Source organism: Labeo rohita, chromosome 9, assembly GCF_022985175.1.
Source record: "Labeo rohita strain BAU-BD-2019 chromosome 9, IGBB_LRoh.1.0, whole genome shotgun sequence".
In the NCBI taxonomy this organism is placed as follows: domain Eukaryota; kingdom Metazoa; phylum Chordata; class Actinopteri; order Cypriniformes; family Cyprinidae; genus Labeo; species Labeo rohita.
Window position 1 is genome coordinate 19,377,589 of NC_066877.1, and position 23,050 is coordinate 19,400,638.

At 35.6% G+C, this 23,050-nt stretch overlaps 1 protein-coding gene and 1 long non-coding RNA gene across 4 annotated transcripts in view; one reads left to right on the forward strand and one right to left on the reverse strand.

The window, feature by feature from the left end:
• Positions 1-15,087, forward strand: part of LOC127171146 (uncharacterized) — a 57,108-nt gene extending 42,021 nt beyond the window's left edge. Inside the window, exons 3-4 of the long non-coding RNA XR_007828466.1 lie at positions 12,986-13,092; positions 14,905-15,087. This is a non-coding gene — a long non-coding RNA (uncharacterized LOC127171146). The remainder of the gene's footprint in view (positions 1-12,985; positions 13,093-14,904) is intronic.
• On the reverse strand, positions 13,112-22,979 carry LOC127171141 (uncharacterized). 3 transcript variants are annotated; one of them, XM_051119605.1, is made up of 10 exons: positions 17,559-17,663; positions 17,023-17,052; positions 16,648-16,884; positions 16,074-16,409; positions 15,590-15,922; positions 15,316-15,420; positions 15,120-15,197; positions 14,847-14,918; positions 14,739-14,767; positions 13,112-13,618 (listed from the first exon to the last, which is right to left on the reverse strand). In XM_051119605.1, exons 1-10 carry the CDS (start codon positions 17,623-17,625, stop codon positions 13,550-13,552), a joined length of 1,356 nt encoding a protein of 451 aa, XP_050975562.1. In that variant the 5' UTR covers positions 17,626-17,663; the 3' UTR covers positions 13,112-13,549. The 3 variants fall into 3 exon arrangements, with proteins under 3 accessions (XP_050975562.1, XP_050975561.1, XP_050975563.1); XM_051119604.1 differs by lacking the exon at positions 17,559-17,663 and adding an exon at positions 22,829-22,979 and having other exon boundaries at positions 13,114-13,618; XM_051119606.1 differs by lacking the exons at positions 13,112-13,618; positions 14,739-14,767; positions 14,847-14,918; ... (5 more) ...; positions 17,023-17,052; positions 17,559-17,663 and adding exons at positions 18,823-20,154; positions 20,287-20,327; positions 20,702-20,812; ... (3 more) ...; positions 22,355-22,384; positions 22,829-22,978.
• Positions 22,980-23,050: the final 71 nt, after the last annotated feature.

A 23,050-nucleotide genomic window follows, 5' to 3' on the forward strand; every position in this document is an offset into this window, starting at 1 on the left:
ATTCATCCTCATGTCATTTTAAATCCATCTGCTAAAATGTTTAAAAATATGTATGCAACCAAAATAAGTGTAGTTCATAGTGGCCATATCTGTCAAGTTACAAAAAGGACAAAAGCATAAAAGATCTATAAAAGTTCAGATGACTGATAAAAATGCCAGAAAAGTTCCTTACACTTATAATATATACGCAGGTCATATGGGCTAATGTTATGTTTTTTTATGGTGCTCTTTGTGTTTCCAGGACAATATATATTATACATAAATAACTGTTTAAAATTGTATAAAAAATGTATTTATTTTTTATTTATTTTGAGTGCAGTGTCCCTTTAAGATGTTCAGCCTGAGCTGTGTTTTCTAGTTTTTGGTCATTAGGCCTGTGCATAATTTTCTGTTCACCGACATTCAGCCACTTGTAATCTTCTAACAGGACATAAATGATGAGGTATGTCTCTGTGGCTTTCACGTGCACATGGACCGTATATTAAATTACTGATGTGAACCTGTCTGCTCCAGTTACACAAACATACCATTTCGCTACTTGACTGTGACACAATTTGCATCAACTGCCACACTAAACAGATGAAGTCTGTTGTGAGAGCTTAATGAATAAGGCTGTTCTGTCTCATCTCTGCCTCCCCCTCTGATATCAATCTACAGCAATAATATCTTCTCATTTACTGAGAAGGATGGCTGCGGGACCCCTCATCTGCTGGATGGTGGGGGCCATGCGTCTTCCTCCCCCCACGTGCCCATACGTGGATGATCTATTCTAATCGCATCAATTGCACATTACTTCACATCCCATGATGCATCACTCCTCTTTAGCCAATCCATTACATATTTATCACATGCATGCTTTGTCGAAACCACCTCAGTACCAGCCACGCTCTCTCAAACCCAACCGTAGGAGACTGACATGTGGCATTGTCGCCACTGGGAGTTCGGGTTTTGGGATTCAAAACCTAAAAAGCACAACCTGTATGTCCACGCTGTGAGCGGAGGGGTCTAAAGAGGGCTATTGATCGGTAGCCGAGTTGACGGATGGCAAAATAAAAGCTTGACAAGCTCAACCCAACACCCCCCCAGCACCACCTGATCTTCAATCAACCGATCCGCACGCCACAGGACACCACCAGCTACAGGCGCACGAGCTGCAGGTTTTATTACCCCCCTAAGAACAGTCGCAGGTCTAATTGGCAAACTGCGTTCCAATATGCATATATCACGGCAATGAATACTTAAGCAGGGTTGTATTTAAGAGACGCCGTGTGCCCAGAGCTCCCCTCTCCGAGCCGAGACATCAGCATTGCAGATTTATGCCGGGCCACTGTGAGGGAAAACATAAACACACGAGGCATTTGATGAAATTTGTCCATTAATGTAGCTCAGCGAGGGGGGTTGGGGGCCCCTGAGGTTCATCATCAGAAAGCATCTACAGTGATCTCCCGGCTGCTTGTTGTTGCCGTGGAGTGTGTGTTGGCATGGCGACAGCAGCGTGGTACACGCGCCCCCCCTGCGGCTAACAATAGCCTCGCCACAGTCTAATCATGACTCAGCCGCTAGGCACGAAATTAAAGAAAAAAACACAAATTAGGTACATGAGGAAGAGGGAAAGAAGGGGAAGGGGCTGATCGCATGTAATTCAGACGATGGCGAGAATAACAGCGCGCAAAAAGCCATTATGTTTGTTATTGTTGATTCAGGCTCCATGTTATCAGATGGGGGAACAGTGCCAATTATAAATGCTTCTGTGTAGTCTCTCCATATCTCTCGCTTGACCACTCTCTCTACTCTGCCTCTCTCGATGCAGATGCTTTTCTTTGGCCAAATCAAATTACAGAGAGGGTTAGTTATTTGATAAACACACAAAAACAAGGAAGCACACTCATGCTTTCTCTCCCACATTTATGAGAGTGGACATTTTCATGTTGACTTGCCAATTCAGCCTAGTATATTTTAATCCTCATGTGCTGTTGAGATTGACTTGACTTGAACGAAAATGAAAATTAGCCCCTTATTTACTCACCCTCAAGGTATCCTAGGTGTATATGACTTCCTTCTTTCAGACAACTGTTATATTAAAAATTGTTCTGGCTTTTTCAAGCTTTTTAATGGAAATGGGAATGTGTTTCTCTTCAACAGTCCAAAACAAGGATTTCGATATAAGCCAAGAGGAGACTAAAGTTTTGCTAAAGTAAGAAAACTTTGCTTCCTTTGCTCCTGTAAACAAATGTTGGTTTTCGCAAGACTCATAGGCGCATGCACAACACATATGTCCTATGTCATCCGCCCAGAATGGCTTCTGTGTACAAATGTTAGTGCAAGCTAGATTAAAGTGATTATTATGTTTTAAATATGGATATTTTTTTTACAAAAACCCATTGATTCACATCGATTCGCTATAGGAGGCCTTTACTCACCCCCTGGAGCCATGTGAGGCATGTTTTATTATGAATTGATGCAATTCATTGGTCTTGTTTTGGACTGTTGAAGAGAAACACCCACCCACTGCCATTATAAAGCTTGGAGGAGCCAGAACAATTTTTAATGTAACTCCAGTTGCATTCATCTGAAAAAGGAAGTCATATACACCTAAGATGCCTTGAGGGTGAGTAAATAATGGGCTAATTTTCATTTTTGAATGAACTAACGCTTTAACATTTTTTCATCAGTGCTGTATATGTGACAATAATAATGGGATAGTAAACTTTTTTTTCTTGTATCAATACTATATGTTTTGTTGAACTAAGCAAAACCAAGCAAATGTTATAGAATATTTATTTCAGGCATTTTTAAGCTTTTTGACGCCAAGGACCCTCATATATTACGGTCCCTTTGTGAGAGACCCATTTCCGAAAATATAAAGGCAATCATATGTTTTAATGTATCAAAAAAGACATTTATATTATGTGTAAAACATTTTTTGGTATTGTAAAGACAAAAATATTTAATAATTGTTTTTACTTAAAAAAATGGTTTTATTAATAAATTTAAAGTGTATCTGAGATCATTCCAAAATAAATAAAATAAAATAATTAGAATTAATCTCATGATTTTTGCCCGGTCTTTAAAAAACAGAATCAAATAATTGTTTTATCCAATTTGGTTAATGTAAAATAAAAAGGTTTTGTAGTATTTGAAATTCTGCACTGTTTTTATCCCTTCAAGATAAATGTTTGCCAGTGATCTGTCAGTGGTGAGCACCTTGGTCTTAACATTGTTGATCTTCAGGTCAAATGGTTTGCCGAATCTAGTATAATGTCGTATAAGGTGTCGGTTGCCTCGGCGTGCGTCTCACCCAGTATGAGGCTGTAAAATTTCATTAGTGCAAACATTAACTTTGACAACTGTAAAAACAGTTTACAAACCTCTGTGTTATATCAAAAATATAGACTTTTCAGAAATGTTATCCACTACAGTATATTGATGTTTCTGTTTCTGCTTGTCAGTTTTCCATTGAGGATGTTCAATCAATATTAAAGGGATAGTTCACTCAGAAATGAAAACTCATTGTTTATTCATCATTCCAAACCTGTAAGACTTTCTTCTGTGGAACTTAACAGGATATTTTGAGAAATGTGTTTTTTTCCTCCACATAGTGGAAGTCAATGGTAACCAAAACAAGTCACCAGCATTCTTCAAAATATCTTCTGTTGTGTTATACAGAAGAAAGGAAGTGATAAAAGTTTTGTGATGACATAATGGTGTAAGTTGAAATTTTGTCTAATAATTTCTCACACGATTAGGAAAGCCATAAAGTTTCAACCTGAAGGGTGTTAAGTATGTTTTTTTTTAGCTGTTAAAAAGGCTGTGGGGGTCTCTCAGACCCAACAGACCATGAGGGTTAACAGCACAAAAGGTAAATGCTTGCGTAAAAGCTTCTCGTTCAGACACAACCTGCTCAACGCGAGCAGACGCACTAAACTCACTCTCAGCGCCACAAACACAATATTCTGCAATCACGCCGAGCAGAGCAGCTCGCCTTTGCCTGCTCGCGCAGAGTTCGCTCCACATTAACTTCCTCAGGTTTCATGTTAATGAGGGATCCTGTTCCCGTTTAATAGCTGGCTGTGCTCAAGCCTGCACTGAAAATCAATTTCCAGTCATTTCCACAGAGCATGTCTTCTGCAGTCTCTTCAGGAGTAACAGAGGCCCTGCCGACAGAGAAAAATCCATTACGGAGAGAGAGGGAGAGGAGGAGATGCGTCCAGACAGAGAAAACAAGGCAAAAAGGAATCATCGATGAGAGAAAAGAAGCTAAGGATGAGAGGGATAGATAAAGGGAGAGAAAGAAGGTAGAGAAAGAAACACTGAAATGTTGAACATTTATCAACAAGCAGCGTTAGAAAGGAGATGGTGTACGGAGAAGGAAGGAAGAGAGAAAAGAACAATCAATCGCGGATCTGCCAGACGAATGGGACATTCGGAGATGTTGAAGGCACATATAGGATGCTCAGATTGATGGGAGGAGGAAAAGAATGAAATTCTCCGGGGAGACAAGAACACAATGAGGAGAAAGAGTCCTGCACCTAATGACACATAATAGGCCCGTAACACTTAACAGCAAACAGTTCCATTCCACAATGCGGCCACATAGCAGAGGGCATTAAATATTCATTTCCACCTCTTGAGATGCCGGTAAGCTGCGTCATCAGTTTGACAGTTGATCATTATAACAGCCTCAGCGGCAGGACACTGGAGAGACAGCAGCCATGAGGAGCACGCTTTCACATTAGGATTTGGACGCCGGCCTTTGCTTAACGACAACTGTGTCCAGCAGGCAAATATTTTGCAGTCATTGAACCGTAAAACAACCCCAAACAGAGTAAAGCTAGTAGCTGTGCAAAACGGACATTACATTCAAAGAGGAAATGCGTATAAGTGTTGTAGTCAGATCAGTTTTCCATGTAATACATACGCAAAATCACTGTCAAAGATTGTCAGAACTAAGGCACATTTGAAATAATTGATGACCGTATGCAAATATTTTTCATAAAGGGCTGGATATAGAGGGAAGTGAACTCATTAAATTAAAATTAAAGTGCAAATGTGGAAGATGAGAAGTGGCTCTAAAATTAGCACAGGATTTTCTGTCCAGCTCTTTATCTGTGCAATGAATGAACCTTTGTCGCCGCAAGAGAGCTCGTAATAGAGCAAACTGGAATTGAGGAAAGTAATACTAACAGTAGACTAGGTTATGCTCATCATAATCATGGTCTCACATGCCTCTCATTTTGGCTGTAATTAGTTAAAATGGCTCTGTTATGATTTATCAAATGCCCCTTGTTAACATCCTGTCAATAGGGTAACATTGGCCTACAAGGTATTATCCAGTGTAGTTAAAAATACATTTTGTAGTACTGTATTTAGTAGAAGTTTAGTATGCATTTACTTACATTAAAATGAATAAATAAATAAACCTCAGTAACTTCAATAAGGCTGTGTCTACATTGGAAAAATGTCATACTATAGTATGAGTATACAGTTGCAGCCAAAAATGTACATACAACTTGCAGAATTTGCAAAATGTTAATTATTTTACCAAAATAAGCGGGGTCATACAAAATGCATGTTATTTTTTATTTAGTAGTGATCTGAATAAGATATTTCATATAAAATGTAATAGTTAAAGAAAATAAAGAAAATAATAGTTGAATTTATAAAAATTACCCTGTTCAAAAGTTTACATACACTTGATTCTTAATACTGTGTTGTCACCTCAGTGATCCACAGCTGTGTTTCTTTTTTAATGATAGTTGTTCATGACTCCCTTGTTTGACCTCAACAGTTAAACTGCCTGTTGTTCTTCAGAAAATCCTTTGACTGTATGATTTTGAGATCCATATTTTCACACTGAGGACAACTGAGGGACTCATATGCAATTATTACAGAAGGTTCAAACACTCACTGATGCTCCAGAAGGAAAAACGATGCAAAAACGAGCCAGGGGTGTAAACTTTTGAACAGAATGGAGATGTGTACATTCTTCTTATTTTGCACCAAATATAGTATTTTTTCCATTTAGTGCTGCCCTGCATAAGCTACAGAAAGTACTTACAGGTTTCCCAGAAGACAAAATAAGTTAAATTTACCCTGATCTTCAAAATCAAAACGTTTTCACCCCCGGCTCTTAATATATCACGTTTCCTTCTGAAGCATCAGTGAGTGTTTGAACTTTCTGTAATAGTTGCATATGAGTCCCTCAGTAGTCCTCAGTGTGAAAAGACAGGTCTCACAATCATACAGTCATTGTTGGAAAGGGTTTAAATACACAAAATGCTGAAAAACCAAAGAATTTGTGGGACCTGAAGAATTTTTCTGAAGAACAGCAGGCAGTTTAACTGTTCAGGACAAACAACTCATGATCAACTATCACTAAGCAAAAAAAAACACAGCTGTGGATCATTCAGGTAACAACACAGTACAGTATTAAGAATCAAGTGTATGTAAACTTTTGAACGGGGTCATTTTTATGAATTCATCTACTATTTTCTCTCGTGGACTATATGTAAACGCCTTTTATGTGAAATATCTTATTCAGGTCAGTACTAATTAAAAAAAATAACATGCATTTTGTATGATCCCTCTTATTTTGGTAAAATAATTAATATTTTGCAGATTATGTAAACTTTTGATCTCAACTGTATACTGTATAATTCCCATTTCTAAACATAAAATTTGGCACAGTATTAAAAAAAGCTAATATTACAAACAAAATTAAATTTTATCATTTACACATAATGACCTTATGTTTCAGGTTATCTATTTACCTTCACAATAATTATTATTTTCCATCTTTGATCCCATTTTTAAAAGATTCAATAGATTGAATGATCAAATCGAGAAGGTGTTGAAATTTGTGACGTCACTTCTGTTTCATTCATCACTCTTAAAATGCATCACTCTTTCATGCTTTGTTGTATACTGCACATTTTTAGTAACACTTTTCATCAGTTTATTCCATGGATAAAGAAAACTTGCATCTTGTGCAAAGTGTACATACTGCATAACACTACAAAATAAATAAAAAGCACAAAAATTTTAGTATTGTATTTTCCGAGAAAACCCTAAGTAATTAGCATATACAGTAAGAGTACTTCAGCTGCTTCCTCAGTAATGAACTCAAAGTGAGTGTGCCGATGCACTTCCTGACTCACAGCAGGAATTCGAGTAGCAGGGCTAATGCATGTGTGTGTGTACGTCCTGCCGTGTTTGAGACTACAGCTCAGAGCCCCCGTTACACAACAGGCTCACTAGGCTATTCACACTTGTGTTGCAGTGCTGGAGTCTGCACGCCATCGACCCTGCTGTGTCCTAGCTTAACCGCTACTCAGGGAGAGCTAGTCTGTCTGTGTCTCACTAACACTGGTGCTATCGAATCTGTTGGATATCAGGCATTAGTCTCTAAATATGGAAATGATGATATCTGAATCTTTAAAATATGTGTTCACATTTTCCGTGACCTTGTATACTTCAAGTTCCTGTGTGATTCTCATTATCTCAAGGTGATTTTGTGTCAAAGGGAAGTCTTAATGATGTCAAATGGAATCTGGTTATTAATTAAGAAACACCTGGTCTAAATGTATGTGTGTGTGTGTTTATATATATATATATATATATAGCACAATGCAGCATTTTCATCCTATGAAACACTAGGATCCACCTCATTCCTAAAATCCTGAATTCTAATACCAGAACTGCTAATGAAATGTCACAATAGCCTCTTTGACCTTTCCATGTTCAGTAACACTAGACATTAGAGCAAACATGCCCTTTAGTGCTGCTGTGAAACTACCATTCCTGGTTTAACATTAAGATTTTGATGGAGAAATCCCAGAAATTATTTAACTAGGGCTGCATCTGAAATCACATACTCTTTGAGTAAGTACTTCTTTTGAATATGTAATTATTTCATGACTGATGTAAAGTATGTTCTATATAATATGATTGTGTATAGTATGAATTTAATCTGGATGCACTGCATTTGTCAGGTTGTCGTCGTCATGTCACCAATCAGCGTCAGTAATCATAAGAACAAACACGAATGTTGTGAAGATTCTTGCCCTGGAAATCCTGGTTCAATTTGGCCAACCAAAAAATCCTTTTAGTTTCTCAGGCAGTTTTTGCACTCTTCTCCTTGATTTGTTATAACTTTTGGCATTTTGTATAGTACTCCAAATGTTTTCCCGGTCCAACCGATTAGTAGAGCCCAAAACATGACAATAATTGACCATTTTCAGCAGCAATAATCAGCAAACTATGCAGGTTTTGTTCGGTTCAGTGGCATTGTTTACGTTCAGTGCCGCCAGTATGGCAGATTGATGACGTGTCATGAAAACGCTCTATAGTGACCACTGATGGGAATAACGGTGTTATTAACGGCATTTTTTTAATTAAGAAGTGATCAAACTAATTGCTGTTTCCCCCATTACAAATATAATTTTATTTTTCAGTTCATCTGAATGGATGCGCAACGTACCTGTATTTGACGAACCATAAACTATAGTGTGAAGGCACATGACTAGCTGTCGTTTTGTCTCACACACACACAAAGAAAGATACAGAGTGAGAGAGACTTACATACTATGCAGAATTGATAAGCTACATGTAAATATTCTTTGCTGTATTTTCCTGTCAAAATAATGGAGCTCCTGGAATTCTTCAGCTTTTAAGAACTGTCGGTTTCTCTGGTAGTAGGTGGAACTAATCTCATTGGCTGGCGCTCAACTATTATCATCCTTATTTTCATGTAAGCAAATCAATTCGAGCGAACGCAGACAGCGTGATTCATATTCATGAACCCAGCAGCTCATTAATCCTTAGTACTGTTATTAGTAGCAGAATTCATAGTAGTTTTGTTATCTAAATGACCATAATGTCATATTATGCTCGACTGACTGATGCTAAGTGTACTTTCAGATATTTAAAAAAAAAAAATTGTGCCATTAAGCTTTATATATGTATAGTAGTCAACATTTAAAGTGGATCAGAACCTTTCATCAAAGTTGTCCTAAAACCAACTTTGATTTTTTTTTATCCACTTCTAATGCTGACTATTATATATAATAGTATACCAAATATTTAATATTAGTCTGGTGAGTAAACTAAAAATTTCTTTCATTTGACGTGGGGGAGAAGAACTGTGGAATAAAGTCATTATTTATTTATTCTTTGTGCACAATAAGTATTTCCTTAGCTTCGTAAAATTATGGTTGAACCACTGATGTCACATGGACTATTTTACCGATGTCCTTACTGTGTTTCTGGGAACATATCAGTTGCATTGCTGTCTATGCAGGGTCAGAAAGTTCTCAGATTTTTTTCATACAGGTTTGGAACAATATGAGGGTAATAAATATCAGAATTTTCATTTTTGGTGAACTATCCCTGTGGTTTGAATGATCAGATTTAAATCCATCTCGAAAGCATTTCGGAGGGCATTTACATCTGATCTTTTCATGACTGAACAGCTATCCGATTAGAGAAAATGCATGAAGTGCCCAAAGTTTCAACTAGATGTACGTTAGAATCTCAACATAAAAGTAGTTAATCCGGGAACTTTTCACCTACTGTTCTAATTTGGACACAATACTCTTTTCACATACTGTTTTTTTGCCTACTATATAGTAAGGGAGTATGTGATTTCAAATGCAGCCTAGGACCATTTCATCCTACCTTTCCATCTTACAGCAATAGTATGAAGCTGAATGTACTATCAGGAGCATCTCATTCTCTCTTTTCCAAAGGGAGTGTGCGCTGTTCCTGGAAGTCCCGATTCAGTGGGGGCAGACAGAGTCAGCGACATGCCCATCATAACGCATCAGCCTCGAGTCCTGGTATCCCAGCATCCCCTGTGCTCTCATTCACTTTCTCACTGTCTGCCAGCGAGCTACACTTCACTGCGTGCTCAAACACTGTGTTTTTTCCCTTGAAACTCACCATTTTATATCTGTACTTATACAGCCGGCGTGTGAATATTATGTGGCTGTAAAAAGCAGCTGAAATGCGGCATGACATTATTTACACTAATAAAATGCTGCAACGCGTCTGATTAAACTCGTAGATCAGGTTCGGTTCTCTCTATTCATACTGGTTTCCACTCTCTTTGCACTCGTTAATTAGCATATTAGCGAAGCTCAGACAATAAAAGCTCGTTCTCCGCAACAACAGCCGTTTAGCGACAGGGCTCTTGTTCCATTACAAAAGAATAATAGATTCACAAGGACACATTTCCTCCAACATACTCAAGATTCATGCCCCAGGAATGTATCCGCACGTGAGAAACCCAGACAACAGACATCTGGTGCCATAGACATCCCAAGGCGTACCTTATCAGCCGTATGCAAACGGTAAAGCACTGCTAAATCCCTCTTCGGCTGTTGAGAATCTAGTTTGTGACTTGCTCCGAATTTCTGAAGATCAGTTTTTCATATTCTGTCATTAAATTCCTGACAAATACACACTGTTATGCAAAGCATCGGTTGTTATATTTTGTTTGTTAGATACTGGTATGCTAGTGTCCCTACCAAGCTTCTTACCTAGATTTACTAGGTTTTTTTTTTTTTTTTATCCAATGTAAATTAATGTTCCAGTCACATTTACTTTCTTATCCACCTTTTTCCTGAACACAGAAGTCTGGCCCGGTCTATGGTGTTTTTAGTCAAAACAGATGCATGCACATATATAAAGCTCCCGATAGAGGTGAAGTTTGTGGGATATTTTTCACAAAATGATGAGCATACATTATTTTAACATATTATTTTATTATTTCACACAGTGTTTTAACTTAAGACCGAAACATAAGAGCACCCAAATGGAACTTAGAATCCATCATGGCAGTGCTCATCAGTTACTCAGGAAAAATGTGGACAGTAGCTAACTTTTAGTTGACTTTTAGTCATCAAAGCTTGGTAAATATTGATCACAGACACAGAGATTTACTTTAAATATCACCAAACGAAATACTCCCACAGATTATGTTTTCATGCCATTTCAAGTCTTATTTTGATGTAACAAAGTGTTTACATCTAAGTGTATGAGTTGTTTACTTACTTTTTTAAATCTGTCTTCACATTAACGGCATAATGCTGTTTGTTCAGACTGATTCACGAACATGAAATGCGCACAAACACAAGAGACAGGATTTATCGCATGAACCAATCACAGTCGAACATAACCAGTCGTATCCAACATTTATAACACTATACTTTGTATTATATCACCTTTTCATCAAGTTACAAAAAAACTAGTTAACGCTATGCGAGGGTGTGTCTAATGCCGCTTCTATAGAAGGGACAGTAAATTTGACATTGTTCTCTCTTCTGACTGCCGATATCAGTCTAGCTCATTTTTTTTTTTCATTGATTGAAAGTCGTGAAAACACTATCATGTAGTCTTTCTTTTGCTATTTGAGCAAATGGGAATGCAAAAAATATATCTGTGGTACTCTCCCATTCACTGCTCTCCAATTTTACCCAACTATGACGACTAAAGGTCTATTACCCCCCACCAAACTTACCACACACTTTTGGGGGGCCTGTTAAAACTCAGTGGGCTCAGGGGAGGCAAAAGAAAAACAAGTGATTGATACAATTTTATAGGTTATATTTTGTAATATTGGTGTCGTTTTATTCTTGTACTTCAGATGTTTTTTCTTATCCAATATTTTGATGAAGCGCTGAGAAAACGCAATGTTACCACTGATTAAACTGATATGATTTGATTATTTAAATTAAGTAATTTTGGCTCAGATCACTGTAAGTATTGTAGAAGCTTGCCAGCAGTGACATATTACATAATGATATATACACTACTTTCATATATTTCATCAATTTATAAGGAGATGTACCCAATATATAACTCAAACTCAAAAGAGTATTGAGGGTTACATTATGGGTAATACTTTTACTTTCATCCTCACAATCTACATTCTGATATTTGCATGTTCTCCTTCATCCATAACCATATGTATCAGTTGTGAATTAAAAATGTGAGCTTGCATAAAAATTGAGCCACTGAAATATCTGTCTGCATTACTGTCAGTATCTTTTGTTTGTTAACTTATTCCTGTTTTCCTACTCCTTCAAGAATTAGGATTCAAGCGGTGCAGCATTTTGCAACATTATTTGTAACAATATCTGAACCATACAGCAGGTTATGCAATTTCAGGGCATTTGCGAATGGATTGAACCACAGATCGAGGAATATGCTGAATTTGTGTACTTTGTAGCTGTTGCTCAGCATTACAGAAACAGTATGTTTTTGCTAGGATAGGTGATGGTGTGTAGTTTACCATGGCTTAAAATAGCAGACGCAAAATCACCAAAGCCACCACATCTTACTTGCATGTTTGCATTAAGTATTATTTCTTTCCAGCGTGTGTGTGTGTGTGTGTGGGTGCAGAAACAGCTGAAGTGTCTGGAGTGATGGACAGAGTAAAGCGATTTTATGAAATTGAACATATTAATTCAAAGCGAAGGAGATTAAGTCGAGCAGAAAAGCTTTGCTTAACTTGAAAAGGTGCTGTGATTGTCAGTAGTTGAAAGTAAGACTTTGGATAAGAGTCTACCCATCTTGACCATACTCATGGTGCTCCTCGTAATAAGTCTTTACTGCATGATGTGGTCAGAACCTTAATAAAATGAGATTATCTGAAGCTTACATTTTGGAGACAAAGATGTGAGTCAAAGCATGTGTTAACCTTGGTTATTTTTTCCCCCTAAACGCAGCCTATTCTGTCAACATCTGCCTTTCCCCTCCCTACAGAACATCATTTATGTGCATTTGGATTCTGTCATACTCTAATTCATCACTCAGTGGTTCTACTTAGCAGACCTTGACAAGCGTTTTAAAATCCCCCCACGTTTAAATAAAGACACGCATTTATACAAAGCAGAGCAACCTTGAGTTAGTGAGGAGCATTATCCCTTGTCCATAAAGACGTCCTATTCAAACTACTTTTTTTTTCCACACTTTTGTGTTTTAGATTGAAGTACATTGAAGCTGCATGTTCTGGGTGGATTCCAGGAGGATGAAAGTGACAGACAGAGAGAGCGAGAGAGAAGAGGATGTGTAACTGCATTACCCGTTTTTGTACTTACACTTTTTTTATTATTATTATTATTATATTTCAAGTATGTTTTCAAACAGTGCCATCAAATGGCCATTTTAGCAGTATACATGCACTTAAATGACGGAGGCTAAGAAATTATAGCAAATGAAAAGTCATAATAATATTTGGTTTAGTTGATGCCTGTACACTTTGCAACTTACACAACATTAAGAGATGCAATTATTCATTTTCAGTCAGTCAGATTAATATTTGTGTTGGTTTACTCAAGGCAGGTGTATTTTATAACACAACACCCCAAGTATTCTCAGATGATGTCTTGTGTAAGCAGACAGTGCCATCTGCTTTTCAATAAAGAGAATGCTTGTATTTTCTCCATGAGATAATAGTTTGAATAGCTTAAATAACACAATATATAATATCAACATATAATCACAAAATTATCTCTTTCTCAGGTTTTCATGATAATGTTAGGGAGATCTAAGTCTGGAACTTGGATTTGTTGAAATAAATAGTTGCATAGGTCACACTCTCTGAAGTACCTGGTGTCTGTGGAAAGACCAGAATTAACAGCAATAAATAAACTATTCTTGGGTAAAATGTCAATCCCATTTGGCAGCACAGTAAATGAACACCATGACTATAATTGAAATATCCTCTTGACTACCAGGGATTTTTTTGTGTGTGTGATTTTAGTATAGTCATTACATTGTTTAGAGCATAAGAAAAAAATTGATAAAATAAAATTTTGAAAAAGTATATTTTATTCATATGTTATGCTACGTCCTCTGTAAAGGACACCAGGACTTTAAAAAAGTCACGTTTAAAATAAATAAATAAATAAAAAGACATTAATAGACTTAAACAGTGGGATTTTTGTTTTAATCACAAATCAAATTATATTTTTTATACCAATTTTTTATATAAAAATGATTCTCAACTATGTTATGAAACATAGAATATAACATTTTTCTTTATGCAAAATGTGTGTAAAATGGACCCGAACGGGTTTCCCCATTATAAACAATGTATCTATAAAATCTAATTTTCGTATTAATGTGTTTTTGGGGCAACATATTATAAGTGTAATAACGGGAGTAATAATTGGCAAGATTTTCATAATAATATCCAATATTTCATAGCAACACTGAAATATAATTTCTTTCTCTATTCACTTGTTGTGTCTCCCAAAATGTGTAATGAACATGTTTAAGTCCCGGTGTCCTCTACAGTGGACATGTGGGAAACTGATGTCCTGTTTCATAACAAAAAGTCATATTTTGATTTAAAACCCCATAACGTTTTCCTGAGATGTTGCTTTATGACAACCAATTTGAAAATTAGTCAGATTTAAATGAGCATTTGCAAAATATTATCATATTTCCATAAGAGTGTTAAATTTGATCGCTAAATTAATGCCAGCCATTTTAAAGGCCAAGGAGAGGGTCATGGTAATGGTGAAACTTCCAAACATTTGGTATCTCTGAAAAGCCCTGAATGTGCTCTGTACAGGACTTCCAGATTTAAAACTGTGACATGTAAAGTCTCAGAGAAAAAATAATGTCCTCTACAGAGGACAAAACTCCATGGCTGGTAATCAGAAGGATGTAGTAATCTACTATTTTTGCACTGTAATAGATGTATAATATTAACAAACATCTGCACTCACCTCATCTCTTATATTTACATTTGGTTTTCCTGCAGAAATAAAAGGTATTTAGGAGAGGATGTTTAGATGAGATGATGTTTCACAATTCCTGGATGAAAAAGGTCTTACCATATCTGTTTCTTCTTATATTACGGTATATTTCAGGACTGTTTTCTCTGTTTCCCAGTGTGTTGCTGCGCTCTAGTGGAAGAAGAAGAAAACTGGACCTTCACATTTTTTGGAAAGCTTGCAGTATGATGCTAGGGTTTTATGAAGGGTTGCCTGAGATAAGCTCTTTTTGTGCAGTTCTCAGTATCTGTGTGTTCAGTCATTTCAATAACATAAAAATAGATTGCAGCTAATGGATATATGAAACTAAATACATTTAGCTAATTTAAATACCTCTGTTGTTCCTCATTTGGCTGATATTGATATAGACTGGTTCAGACTCCTGACGGTCGGAGTGCACTGAATAGCATTCTGCAAATATAGCGAAAGAAAGAAAGAAAAATCATTTGCTGTGAAAAGACTATTAAAAGACAAAAAGACATTTTGAAAAGATGTACAGGTGTTGAATGACTGATAATATCTTTTGTACTTGACTTTCGTTTCCTGTAGCAGTAATACAACAGAGCTCCAAGCAGAATCCCAGTAAACAGAGTCAAAACACAGGCCAATGTATGTCTTCCATGTTTATGGGCTGCTGAAGAGATATTTGAGACTTTATTAGTAAATTAAAAGTGTTAATTAACTTAATTTGTTTATATTCTGTACCTGGAACATATGAAGATAAGCAGTTTCATGTACATCACAAGTGTAATTTGTATTACGGTAAAATATATACTGTATATTAATAGTTAAATGATAATTACCATGTTTTTTTACAGTTGTTGTTTCTGTTGATATGCTTGGAGCATTTGTAGTTGATGAGGTAAGACTGATAGTTACAGGGGCCAGAGCTCGGAGTGTATTCTCAGTAAAAACTGCACACTGCCAGCGCAGCGGGTCTGTTTCATAGCTGGATAGATTCACTGTGAAACGTAACGTGTTGTTTTTCTCAGTCGTAATTTGTTGTTTGACCAGAACTCCTCTGTTTCCCTCCATCCTGAGCCAGACCAGCGTCACTGAATCATTTACTTCAGAAAGTTCACAGGTAAGAACCACTGACTGATTCCTCAACACACCATCAGGGGGCTCCACTGAGACTGAAATCAACAAGAACATGAATGACTTTTTAAATTCACTGAACAACTTTACAAAATAATATTTCTTTCGTCTGATGATCAAATGTAATGAAAAAATCAATGTATTTATTACTGATTGATTAAATGCCTCAATGAACTGAATTTTGCAAACCTCTGATGGTGCGTAGTACTGTGGTTGTGTAGATGCCAATATTTGTAATACACCTGTATGTCCCACTATAATTGAAGTTCACAGGTGAGATGTGAAAGATTAAAGCTTGACTATTGTATGTGGTTGAAGAACGTCGTCCTGGTTTAATTGGTCCTTTTAATTGAACTTCTTTTCCTTTTTCAACAGCTATCAGATCAATCAATGAATTAGGCCTCTGCTCCCAGGTCCACTTCAAGCTGTCATATTTCTTGCTAGATTTGCAGATCAGTAATACATCACTGTTACTGGAGCTTTGTCTGTAAATGGTATCATTTTTATTTTTTGCATTGTATGAATCTGGAAAGACAATGGATTACCTGGTGAATTTCAGTCTCAGTCTCAGTCTCAATATATCTCAGTTAAAACATTTCTATGCATATTTGTGAAAGACACATTAATAATAATAATAATAATAATAATAATAATAGTAAAAGATTTATGCAGTATTTTTATAGTATCTTTTAATATTTAATATTATTATACATCATTATTTTTTGGCACACAACACAAGATAACAATAAAAGAATGTACTTACGTGAAATGACATTAAGTGTATGAATCCTAACAGTTTGTACTGTTCTATTTTTCATTAATCTACAATAATATTTTCCTTCATTGCGTTCATCAACAGTGTGTAAGATGATGTAGGCAGAGTTGTTGTACATCAGAGTGGTGTTGGATGTTTCTTCTCTGTCTGTCTCCCAGTGCAATGTTGAGGATTCAGACAGGAGAGGGACATCACATCGCAAAGACACATCAGATCCATGCAAAACTTTGAGAGAGGGAGTATTAGAACTGAGTGTGAGAAACTGTATAGATTTTTCTTAAGTTTGAAACACTTACTTTTTTAAACTTAAGTATACCGTTGCATACTTTCAAAATATTTTTGTTCTATAGAATTTCAACCAACCTTCATTTTGGGTCTGAACTGGTGGATATTCTGTACAGAATGAATAACAGTTACAACAGTTACAAATAACAAACTTTGCAGGAGAAACCCTACAAACTGCTAGTACATCAGCAGAAGACGCTGAAAAAAAGTATGTATTCACCAACATTTTCTAAAACATTTGTACAAAGTCATGTTGCACGCTTTCTAAATAAAAAGTTTGGATTTACTATAGTGATTGTTAATCACTGACACACACGTTTAAGTTAATTTGTTTTGAATAAAAGAGTTGTATGCATCTTTAAACAGACAATATGAATTTGATAAAAATGGAGATCATGAAAACTACAGATTACTGTACTATATATTTTTTCCTTTCATTTTTTTTTAAATGGCTTGAACGTTATTCAATCATTCCATAATGTATCCATTTCGAATAAGTATGTATATGTTGTGTAGAGTAAAATCAACAAACATCAAAAGTGGGAGGAATTAAACAATATCTTGACAGAATAATCTCCCGTTTGATATGATTACTTGGTTAAAGTGAGACTCACCAGTTGCATGAAATCGGGAACAAAATCCACACATCAGAATAAAGATTTCAATAGGTGTACGTAGCATGATTCTTCTTCGCAGTGCCTCAGATAAAGTGATGTGCTCTGAAGAGTTTAAGGAAAAGAACTAGCTAGCAGCTTTTACTGGGCGGTGCGATATTCAGAATTCTGCCTGTCATAGAAAACAACTAGCTTATGAATTTAAAAAAATAAAATGTCCATGCAGAGAGATACTGTACTAGATAAAGCTATTTTTTTTTTTTCAGTTTTGTGAGGTAAAATTACATTTAGAAGTATAAACAAATACCCTAACATTTTAATTTGGTGAGAAAAAAAAGTATTTTGAAATCTTCTGTTTGTACATGTATTGGTTTAATGGTTTATCTTGTTTTAATTAAATCAGGCATGTCTGAAAACATTATTTTCATACACAAATTATTTTTAGACTGGTCTGGTTTGCACGTTTAGCTCACCTCCAGAGCAGGAAATGGTTTGTTAAACTGAACTATCTTGAGGTTTTGCTCAGGCACACAAATCTGTGATCTAAAGTGTGATTTAAACTCACATACTAAATTTATTTGGGAGGTCTATTTTTAAAACTCAATATCTTGGTAGGCACATGCAAACCTAAAAAATAAAAAAAAAATCTGTCATTGCCCATGAAAAATTATTAATTTAATTTAATGTGTTGTTACTGCTATTAGATATTATTAAGTAATTATAATCATTATAATTTTATTAAACAATAAATGTCAGTACTTAATATTATCATTATTACTGCAGTCTTGTTTTTATGTACATTTTTTATTTACCTGTTACGATGATGATTATCATGTTTAGATTTATTTAAGCCCTTGCCTTCATAAGGACATTTCAAATGTGCCTGACAACATTTATTATTTAAATATAGCAACAGAAATAACTTTTTAAAGCCTTCAGTGCACGTAAGCAATGCAATCATTTTAAATTTCTTTTAATGAATCTCATGGTTTAACTTGCAATGGAGGTTGTTTTTTTTCCATACCAGGATATACTGTGCTACATTTAACACAGTTTTATGTCATGAAACCACACTGAGGTTTCTTTCTGGCATATGAGCATATTGATTCAAGTTTGATAATACTCAGAGATAGTATATGTGGTGCATTTTTGTTTTCTACTGCAAATGAAACCCAAAGAACCACTGCATACATATAGAGCACACTTACAATCAAACTTGAGCATAAAACAAGGTTTTATTCATTCTTAATATACCAAAATAATGAATGGCTTGCTATTATTAGTAACATATTCATTTGATGTTTTAAATTCCATTCAACTTTTACATTTAATTTATTAAAAAAATATATTTATTTAGCATGGCCCGTATTAACAAAACATTTTATCTTACAACTAAGAGTTCTGCTAAATAGCAGTAAAAGTTTTTAGCTAAGAGTTTTCTCTTAAAACCTATACACAAAGCTGCTGAGACAAACTTTTACTAAGAAATAGAGAGATGTCCTAAACTATGGGTAAGGGCGGGGTTGACCTAGTTGCTATGGATGATGTCAGCATGCTTGCTTACTATGCACACAGTGATTGGCTGAGAGGGGATGGGTTTCTGTTAGAGATTTATCCATAGAAATATTGTAGAGCGCCATATTATGTTGCCATATTCAAATAAAGATTTAAAAATAAAAATGTTGCCACATTCAAATAAAAATTGCAGGCTAAGCTTTACTAATTAAACAAGTGTATGTTCAGCTAAATATCAGCTTTTTACATGGGTGCTTCTCATAAACAATTATAAACAACCTCTTAATTAAACAAGTGGAGTAATCATGGCTGATAGTAAGACATGCAAACGTAAAAGAAAACCAAACTGGACACAAGGACAGCTGTTACTTCTTGTCCAACTTGTTAATAAGTTTAGTTGGGATAACCTCCAAAACCAAATAAGATATGTGGGAGAACTTGTGCAAATAAATGCTGCACGTTTCTAAAATGTTTATGTTCTGAGGAAGATTGCCAGCAACAGCCATTTTAGCCCTGCTGAAAAAAAAAAAATAGAAACATCACAGAATTTGTAATGGTTTTACCGGTTATAATGGAAATTGTACTGGTTTTAATGGTAAATGTAATAGTGACTGTTGGTCTCTACTGGTAATTGGTCGCCTTCTATTGGTGGCTTGTTAAAAACACTAAATTATAATGGAACATGTCCCATATCACACTACAAGAAACCATTGTTTTTAAATTGGTTTTAATAGTGGTTAAAAGTTGATGGTTTGTAATGTTTGCAATAGTATTACAATTTCTGTGATGGTTTGTATTGATTTTTCTTTGTTTGTTTGTTTTTCAGCAGGGAGGATAGTTTATGATTTGGTCTTAGTGACTTATGACCAGCACAAGCTAGAACAAGGAGAGATTAAAGAAAAGTGAAAGCATAGAAGAATTTTATTTTGCTTATTATTATTATTTTTTTTTTTTTTTTTTCAGCAGGATGCGGTTAAGTGCTGACGGAAGAGATGATGTTCAGCTGTTTCTGTGCAAGTTCTGTACAAGTGTTGGCTCACTCTGTACTAGCTGAGTAGATGACTGTAGTACTGCAGTCCACCTGTAAACATTGAAATGTAAAAACTCAAAGAGTGCATGTGCTGTATATAAATCACAAACATGTATAACGTGTCATTAGCAAATCAAAATGACAATTTGAAATGTTGATGATAGAAGGTATTTCACGGCTAACCTCTGAACCTTTATACTCTGTTTTAAACCAGCCGTCAGCTCCTGGAAAAAATAAGCATAGTCATATATTGAATTTAACATAGATTTCTTTTCACTGTAAAAAACACACAGAGGTTAATCTGCAATATGAATGTGCAGATAGGCCAAAATCATTTTAAGGCAAGTCAGGTGGTTTGGTATCCAAGTAAACATTTTTAAGTACAGCTCCTATCTACTTGAATGGAGATGGACCAAAACTTGATAAACACTTAGGCTTATCCAAGCATGTATGTACTAGAAAACAAGGGAATGTCTCTGTAAAAAGGCAATTACTGTAGCTTTTGAAATGATAGGTGGGACATTCATTCAGCTTTCACATTGAGATTCACAATCATTTTTCTATGGACAATTTTATACTGTCTCTCAGATGAGCTCACCTGTTTTTTGCTGACATTTAAAAACTAGAAGTCCCAGCAGAATCAGGACAATGACAGCACATGCCACGATGATCATGATCTGTAGATGACGGTCCTGTGTCATGGTGTCTTCTGCAGAAACATGTTGAGTCAAATAATTATACCAGTGTTGTGATTACACAGGGACAAATCGTTGTATTAGAGTTAGCTATAGAACGTTGAGATGTCTTGTTCATATAATCTTATTCAGAGTTAAGGTGAACATGCTGTATATTAATTGTTAAAAGATAATACCTTGGTTTGTTACAGTTGAGGTTTCTGTTGGACCATTTGTAGTTGATGAGGTAAAACTGATTGTAACAGGGGCCAGAGCTCGGAGTGTATTCTCAGTAAAAACTGCACACTGCCAGCGCAGCGGGTCTGTTTCATAGCTGGACAGATCCACTGTGAGACGTAACGTGTTGTTTTTCTCAGTGGTAATTTGTTGTTCGACCAGAACTCCTCTGTTTCCCTCCATCCTGAGCCAGACCAGCGTCACTGAATCATTTACTTCAGAAAGTTCACAGGTAAGAACCACTGACTGTCTCAACACATCATCAAGAGGCTCCACTGAGACTGAAATCAACAATATGAACGATTTTTTAAATAGACTGAAAAATTTTAAAGAATCATACTAGATTGAATGTCTGATCAAATGTAAGTGATCGATTGAATTATCTATTGATTGATAGACTGACTAACTGAATTTCGCAAACCTCTGATGGTGCGTAGTACTGTGGTTGTGTAGATGCCAATATTTGTAATACACCTGTATGTCCCACTATAATTGAAGTTCACAGGTGAGATGTGAAAGATTAAAGCTTGACTATTGTATGTGGTTGAAGAACGTTGTCCTGGTTTAATTGGTCCTTTTAATTGAACTTCTTTTCCTTTTTCAACAGCTATCAGATCAATCAATGAATTAGGCCTCTGCTCCCAGGTCCACTTCAAGCTGTCATATTTCTTGCTAGATTTGCAGATCAGTAATACATCACTGTTACTGGAGCTTTGTCTGTAAATGGTATCATTTTTATTTTTTGCATTGTATGAATCTGGAAAGACAATGGATAACCTGGTGAATTTCAGTGAATATATCTCAGTTCAAACATTTCTATGCATATTTGTGAAAGACAATTATTATTATTATTATTATTATTTATGCAGATTTATGCAGTGTTCTTATAGTATATTATAGTATTATTATAGATCATTATTTTTTGGGCACACAACACAAGATAACAATAAAAGAATGTACTTACGTGAAATGACATTAAGTGTATGAATCCTAACAGTTTGTACTGTTCTATTTTTCATTAATCTACAATAATATTTTCCTTCATTGCGTTCATCAACAGTGTGTAAGATGATGTAGGCAGAGTTGTTGTACATCAGAGTGGTGTTGCATGTTTCTTCTCTGTCTGTCTCCCAGTGCAATGTTGAGGATTCAGACAGGAGAGGGACATCACATCGCAAAGACACATCAGATCCATGCAAAACTTTGAGAGAGGGAGTATTAGAACTGAGTGTGAGAAACTGTATACAATTTTCTTAAGTTTGAAACACTTACTTTTTTAAACTTAAGTATACTGTTGCATACTTTCAAAATATTTTTTGTTCTACAGAATTTCAACCAACCTTCATTTTGGGTCTGAACTGGTGGATATTCTGTACAGAATGAATAACAGTTACAACAGTTACAAATACGTTGCAGGACAAACCCTACAAACTGCTAGTACATCAGCTGAAGACTGAACAAAAGTATGAATTCACCAGCATTTTCTAAAACTTTTAAATAAGAATAGGCTTCACGTTTTCTAACTAAAACATTGTTTTAAATTTTCTGTTGTGATTGTTAATCACTGACAAAGACATTTTTAAGTTCATTTGTTTTGAATAAAATAGTTCGGATATTACAGATTACTGTACTATACGATTTTTTTTTTCAAATGGCTTGAACATTATTAAATCATTCTATAATTTATCAATTTCTAATTGGTTTGTATATGTTGTGTACAGAAAAATCAACAAACATCAAAAGAGGGAAGAATTCAACATGTTGACAGAATAATCTCTCTTTTAATACAATTACTTGGTTAAAGTAAGACTCACCGATAGCATGAAATCGGGAACAAAATCCACATATCAGAATAAAGATTTTAATAGGTGTAAGTGGCATGATTATTCTTTGCAGCGCCTCAGATAAAGTGATGTGCTCTGAAGACTTAAAAGAAAGACCTGGCCAGTAACTCTTACTGGGCGGTGCAATAATCAAAACAATAATCTGCCTGTCATAGAAAACAAATAGCTTATGAATTTTAAAGAAAATGTTGA